Here is a 7,500-nt window from a genome sequence, read left to right on the forward strand (position 1 = left end):
CAACCCAGAAAGGCTTTATATTTTTAAACCTTTAAACTTCATACAAAATTGTGAAGAAATAGTTTTGTACCTCATCATTATGCATCATTAGTTCTCATGTTCTCATTTATGTATTGTTACTTTGCTATTGTATGTTTTCTCTTTTCTCTTCAAGGCCTTTGAAACTGAGGTTGCAGGTGGGGTAACTGGCTTGGTTTGCCTTCGAGATGAACTCATGGTTGCCACAGGGACTGGTCACATCCAACGACTGCGATGGGATGGGTCACTGAACTACGACTATTGTGTTGATCTTCGGAGAGTTCCATTTTGTGATGACCAACTAGTAATGAAAGGTAATATCATGGAGGAAGTGTGTCAAATATGTATCCTTTGACATTGAAGAATTAAAATTAATGATTATATCATGTATAGTAATTATGATAAATTAATTCTATCAGGGTAAGCTATTGCAATTTAGATTATTCTTTTTTTATTTTATTATGGGACTGATTATGTTTATATTAATATTGTTCCAAATTCCATTTTGAAAATCCAGCTGTGCCTCTGGATGCCCCTGGAGTACATGTCATAGATCTGGAGTACTCGCCACTGGTGGGAGGTTTTGCCATTGTATTGAGTGATGGCCGAGCAGCCTTTCTCACTGCGTCCACCCTCAAGTTCGACCCTAATGTAAGTTCCAGGTGGCTATTTTTAGTTGGGGTTAACTTATCTCTTATTATAAATGCCTCAAGAGCAAATTTTATTGTTATTATTATTATTATTATTATTATCATAATTCTTATATATAACCAGGTCTTTATTTTGCCACCTAAAATCTGAGATATCATGTATATGTATGTATGTTAGTTATGGTTTATGTTGTCTTAATGAGTGGTTGACTTGTAAAAGTCATCCTAATCAAGATGAAATGTAAGTAAGGGAAATGATTGATTATGAAATTGATAGTCAACCAGTAAACTAGTGAAATTGCACGTGTGTACAGTAGCATTTACAGTATTACTTCCTTTGCCCACTTTAGTATGATGGAATGATGCTATGCAAACAACTTAGAAAATACTGTTATAGCAGCAGTTGTGGTTTAGTAATACTGTTGTTAATAGCAAAATGATATTTTGAAAATTGGCATTGCTGGATGGCCAACTGACTTGGCAAAAATGTATGAATTATTTAATGGGTTTGTCATTGCTTGTTTATACTGTGCATGTTTTGTTGGTCTATACTCATTGGTCAGTAGGAAATTCAAAGGAAAATTTATTTGATTAACTGCTGGAACATTAAAAAGATAAGGGTGAAAATCTATATTAGTCTCTTTTTATGGGTTTATTGTCTATATTCATGGGTAGCACATCCATTTATATCATCCAACCAACTACCCATTGATATCATCCATCCAACTACCCATTTATATTATCCATCCAACTATCTTTTTACATCATTCATCCAACTATCTATTTATATCAACCAACCAACCAACCAACCAACCAACCAACCAACCAACCAACCAACCAACCAACCAACCAACCGACCAACCAACCAACCAACCGACCAACCAACCAACCAACCGACCAACCGACCAACCAACCAACCAACCAACCAACCGACCAACCAACCAACCAACCAACCAACCGACCAACCAACCAACCAACCAACCAACCAACCAACCAACCAACCAACCAACCAACCAACCAACCAACCAACCAACCAACCATCCATCCATCCATCCATCCATCCATCCATCCATCCATCCAACCAAACAACCAACCAACCAAACAACCAACTATCCATCCATCCATCCATCCATCCATCCATCCATCCATCCATCCATCCAACAAGCCTTCCTACCATTCCATCATTCAGTCCAATTTTCCTTCACTACATCTATCAATTTATACATTCTTCCTTCCTTCCCTCCTTCTGTATTCCTTTTGTATATGTGTGATTTTATCTACAGTTCTGGAGGATTCTGGCTGCAAATAGTAATTAATAATCAGTCGTCCATTGAAAGGGTATATGAATGAAAATCTGGGCTTGGAAACTATATTTGAAAGCTGTTGTTACTTGTCAGCTGCATTATTTGGGGTGAATAGATTTTTTTATTGGATGTGTTGATGTCCCTTAAAGAAATTGTTAATTGGTTCAGTTTGCTTTCAAGGTAAGTGCTTGTGCATTCCTTGTCTGTGTGTTACGGCTTTCATGGCTAGGATCGTGGTCTGTTTTTTTATATCTATATGTTGTTTTCTGTTGATCTTGATTATTATTTTCTTCTTTGATTGAGAGTTATTGATGGTGTTGTAATTGGTTGGTAAAAGTAGTAGTAATGTTGTGAGTATAAAGTGTAATTGGTAGTGTGTTGTATTTTTAAAGATTTTGAAAGTGGTTGTAGGTATAGTTATAAAATTAGAGGTTCTATTAGCTTTATTTGATGTAGATGTAGTGATGTCTCTAAACTTAGTATTGTACCAGATTTCATCACATATGATTAATACAAAATACAATATTGTTATTGCCATTATTATTATTTTATACTTCTGATTTATTTCTTAAAATGTTTATAGATTTATATATTTTTATCTTATTTTGTATGCAAGTGGCCTTTCTTATTTTTCATCTAGCACTTCAGTCATGAAAAAAAGTAACTTCTTATCAGTCAGAAATATAATGTAGACGTGTTTTACACCATTTATACATTTTGATTTTTAAAATTTTAATGAAGCATATAATTGGTGCTCTTTATGCATGCTTTTGCATACAGTTTATATAAAGCTTTTTATACCTTTGGAATTTACCTTTATGTAAATCACTAATGATTTTTACTTGTTTTGAAAAATCTCATGATTTTTATTGAAATTTACCATATGACTAAGAAAGAAATTGAGAAAAAAGAAAACAAAAGATGTCTGTGTAAATTTTTGAGTGTAGAGTGTAGAAGTGTGAGAGTGAGCAGAGTACACCTTTCCCTAGGCCGTGCAAGGGATCTGGGCCCGAGACCTGGAGGACGCCACCTGCGCAGCCATCAATCACAAGTACAGGTTACTGGCGTATGGTCGGGCGAAGTAAGTAGAAAAATGTGTGGGGGGAGGGTTTCCTCTGGGAGATGTGCCGAGGTTCTTAGCACATGGGGCCATCCAATGTGACATTCCCTTCAGTATACCTTTGGGTGTCTGATCCCCTGTGTTGGTTCTTTTCTTTCTTGTTCTGGTTTTAGGGGTGATATAACATAACATTCTATTTTGGGTTAAAGTATATGGTCTATCTAGTAGAAAATGATAATAATGAAAAAATACATTTATACTGTTTTAAACCAAGACTATTATCAAAAAATTCTCTTAATCCCTTCTTTAATTTTTATTTGTTATCTGATTTATTTGCTTATGCAAACACCATTAAAGAAAGCAGAATGAATCCTTTTAAGGACTGAGAGATTAAATGACTTGTGTTGTAGACAAGTTTGCTTAATTGCCCCATATTGCAGTATTAACTATATTTTATTGATGTTTTTTCCTTGTGTTTTTCAGCTCACAGGGTGTTGTATACACTGTAGATGAGGCCACTGGAGGTCTGGAAGTCTCCCATAGGCTGATATTGTCCAGTCGGGACTTTGCAGGGTCGCCTGGTCCTGTTGGTGAGTAAGGGGAATATTTATCTTTTGTTGATGCCAAAAGACTGCAAAACTTTCAGCTTGGTATTTCAAAAAGTGTGATTTTATACATAAGAAAATGCATATTACATTATTATATAACAAATGCATACAGTACAGTGGAAGTTGAAAAGTTACCCCTCACATATGAATAAATGTGGGAATTGATTACTGAAAACAGGCAAATAAAAGACATCTAAAGCAACAAAAACTAATATCTCATATAAAACAGTAACGCATGTATTTAGATTTGTTTAAATGTGTTTAGATGTATTTACACAAATGAATCATAAAAAGACAATAATATATCTGTAGGTGACTGTGATATGTAGTGATATGAATAGGGAATAGGGGAGAAGAAAGGATGGGGAAGATTGGCTGCATGAAATGTGCCAAACAGTACCAGAATTACTACCTCATATTTACGAAATTCCATTACAAGAAGAAAGAGGCAGGGAACCTACTGTATAATTGTTACGTTGATGGGTGGAAATTTGGCAGACAGTACCAAATATATTAGTAGACAGTAGACACTACATACGTTTCATTGAAGATAAAAAAGAGGTAGGAAGAAGCCCACCAGTTTTTGAAAGCCGTGCCATGATTATGGCAGATAGGACTGAGCATACCAGGTTGGTCAGGTAAGCCATAATCATGGTGAATAGGCCTTTCAATTTTAATTCTGATGACTGTAAGGTGTTTAGGGGACTGAAATGGTAGAGCCTAATATTTTCTGTGTGTGTGTATTCATGAATTTTTCAGGATTTATGAAGTGGACTCCAGATGGCACAGTGTTAGGCATGACTTGGGAGGGAGGTGGAATTTCTTTGTGGAGTGTCTTTGGCTCTCTACTAACTGTGTCCTTACGATGGGACTACACCGAAGACCCGCTCTCCAAAGCCATTACCATCACAAATATGGTAATTGATGCTGAATTATTATGAGTTTTTTCACAGCTGCTGTCATTAGAATTTGTTCTTTTAGTTACAGCTGAGTTATCTGTTTGAGTATGTATAAAAAGTTTTGCTTTTCATTTAGTTACATTATATATAGAAGTGAATTTGCTAATGGAAACAAATGGCCCAAGTATTATGAATTTGTTAATTGATTTCTAGGAATGGGGAGCAGAGGGCTATGAAGTATGGTGTATCCAGAAACTAGAAGAACTCAGTAAACAGGAAACACAAGAACAGCCATTGTATACTGACAAAGGTTCCAGAGAAGTCCCCAATGTTGAAGATCACCTGGAGGAAATCAAAGAATGTAGGGAAATGCCTCAAGGTGCTGCAGAAGCAGAGGATATTGAGGTTGGGGCTGAAGCAATGGAATCTCCACACTCAACAGGTGTTCAGGAGAAAACATGTGTGCTACAGTTTTCCTTTATCAAGAGTGCTCTTACGGTTAACCCCTGCATGGTGAGTGATGACCTGGAAATTTTAACTTTGTTTTCTTATGGTTAGGTGATAACAATAGAAGATACATTTTTTGGTCAGAGATATTTATCTTACTGAGGATAAAAAGTAAAGAGAGTAAAGTAATACTTGTATCACTCATTTTTAATTTGCAGTAGCAAGAAATTGATGAGGATTAGGATAGATTTGATGCCAAGTTGACATATTCAGTTCTTGTTTACTGAGGTTTTATAAAATTTATTTTATCCTGCTTTTAATGTTTCTGAAATTAATGATATCATATCTGAATGTAAAGATGCCACTACAGTAGGGGGAAGGTTGGTTTCACAATTTGATAGAACATAACTAAAAGATGTTTTTTACCAAAGAAATTTTGTAGGTCTCTTAATTGACTCCTAATTTACTGTAACTGATAGCCTTATATGATGGTATCTGTTAGTAGTAATGGTGTTCTTTTTGTTTACTAACAGAGTCGATTGGGACGAGTCCTACTACAGGGGAATGACCGACTCTACCTCAACACTTGTGAGGGACTGGCTGGGATGCCAGACCCTACCCAAGATTCCTTGTCTCTTTACTTTGATGATGATGAGGAAGGTGCATTTGAGGATCCTTTACAAGCTAAAGACTCACAATTTTGTGTGGCAGCTAAGAAACAGTGGATTGTCATCCCAATACCATACAGTTACACAGCTTCCAACTGGCCAATCAGGGTAAGATTGTACTGCTTGTGTAAAACTGCTTTTCTCAGGTGTTACTTTTAATACCAATATATGATAGCATGTAATACTGAAGATTCTTGTATGAAATGGTATAATAGGTTGAAATCTTACTGAGAGTGAGGCTTAAAACTTCTAATGATAAGGAAATAAGAGTAACATTGTCATTCCGTGCAGTACACCTGTGTGGATGAGGGTGGTGAGCTCATTGGTGTTGCGGGGCGAAATGGAGTGGCCCACTATTCCCTGCGGCTGCGACGATGGCATCTCTTTGGCAATGAGAGCCAAGAACGAGATTTTGTGGTGACTGGTGGCTTGCTTTGGTGGCGGTCAACATGGCTAGTACTTGGGGCCTACAACATACCAGCCAACATGGATGAGCTTAGGCTTTATCCACGGGACCATAAGCTGGATAATCTTTACGTCACTACGGTGCCCCAACCTGCTCAGGTATGTCACAAAAGGATTTTTTATTTTTAGTGAACCGAGATATGTAAGCATAACTTATGTTGAGCAGTAACTCTTACTTGAATGTAATGTTTTCTAGTATATAAAGCTAAGGAAAAAATGCATCTGTTATGTAATGTTATGATATTGTACAAGCATTGCATCTGGGCTAATTGGCAGTTCTCACCTATTTCTTTATTTACTACCCATAAACATTCTTGTTTCAGACTTGAACAGTTTTGTTTCTTTGTCTGCCATTGTTTTCACAGCCCTTAACTATTTTTGAATTTTTGTCCATCATTATGTTTTGCCCACCACTGTTCATGTGGCAGTTTGTTTACCATTGCTATCAGTTTTTAATATGTCTATATCTATCTACCCATATATATATGTGTCTATCTTTATCTTTCTATCTGTCTGTCTGTCTGTCTGTCTGTCTGTGTCTGTCTGTTTGTGTCTATCTGTCTTTCTATCTATAAACTGGTTAAAGTTTGATTTATTAAGACATCAAGTAACTAGTCTATATTTGTTACAGGTGCTTTTGTTAAATATATATGGTGATCAGCTGATTGTGTTAACTGCTGATTGCCATATCACAGTGTATAACCTTCAGCCTTCGGATACAAACTCAGGTAGGCTTCTTTGATGCTATTTTATGGTAGGCTAGGAAAAGAGGTAGAAGTGACTAATGCATTATTTTTTATCAGTAGTGTGTAGTTTCAGAATAAAAAAGATTTGATGCACATTTTGGTTGCCTGCAGGTAATTGAAACATGTCTTTTTCTTCTTTGTACAGCTTTATCTTGGGTACACATATAATGGATGCAAAATGAAAATGTTGATATATCTTTTTTTCAAGGAGCAATTGCATATCGATCATTTCTTTTCTGTGGTATATGGCAACTATCATACCGTTTGTGTTAAGTGATGTTTTAGCTGTAACATTCCATTTTTCTTATTGTGGAAGGCCAATATAGGGTAAGTAAGCGAAAATCCAGAGGGAGCAGGGTAAGCAAGAAGAAAAGCAAGCAGAAGGGGATTTCGGAGAGCCTGCTGTTTCCGAGGGGTCAGTGTAGTGTGTTTATGTGTGATGGAATGTCTCGTAATTTTCTGTTATCATTATGTATATATATTGTTTATAGTTTCAAATAGACCAACTGTTTTTTATGAAGGTGCGAGCACACATACAAACATGCTTGGTGTTTATGTTGTTTCAGATTAATTTATTTTCCTGTGACTTTAGCTTCTGGTGATGGGTTACAACATGGCTTGATCTATGTCTCTTG

General features: G+C 36.2%; 1 protein-coding gene across 1 annotated transcript in view; it reads left to right on the top strand.

Annotated features, from left to right (window-relative positions):
• Rich (Guanine nucleotide exchange factor subunit Rich) overlaps positions 1 to 7,500 on the top strand; it is a 48,835-nt gene that overhangs the window by 7,920 nt on the left and 33,415 nt on the right. The window contains exons 4-12 of the mRNA XM_086554393.1: positions 155 to 332; positions 536 to 669; positions 2,962 to 3,053; positions 3,516 to 3,622; positions 4,400 to 4,557; positions 4,753 to 5,052; positions 5,520 to 5,762; positions 5,946 to 6,218; positions 6,751 to 6,847. Coding sequence (XP_086410519.1) covers positions 155 to 332; positions 536 to 669; positions 2,962 to 3,053; positions 3,516 to 3,622; positions 4,400 to 4,557; positions 4,753 to 5,052; positions 5,520 to 5,762; positions 5,946 to 6,218; positions 6,751 to 6,847 — 1,582 coding nt within the window. The remainder of the gene's footprint in view (positions 1 to 154; positions 333 to 535; positions 670 to 2,961; positions 3,054 to 3,515; positions 3,623 to 4,399; positions 4,558 to 4,752; positions 5,053 to 5,519; positions 5,763 to 5,945; positions 6,219 to 6,750; positions 6,848 to 7,500) is intronic.

This window comes from Penaeus japonicus, unplaced genomic scaffold, assembly GCF_977035675.1.
Source record: "Penaeus japonicus unplaced genomic scaffold, GWHDUDI00000001_assembly GWHDUDI00000029, whole genome shotgun sequence".
Classification (NCBI taxonomy): Eukaryota; Metazoa; Arthropoda; class Malacostraca; order Decapoda; family Penaeidae; genus Penaeus; species Penaeus japonicus.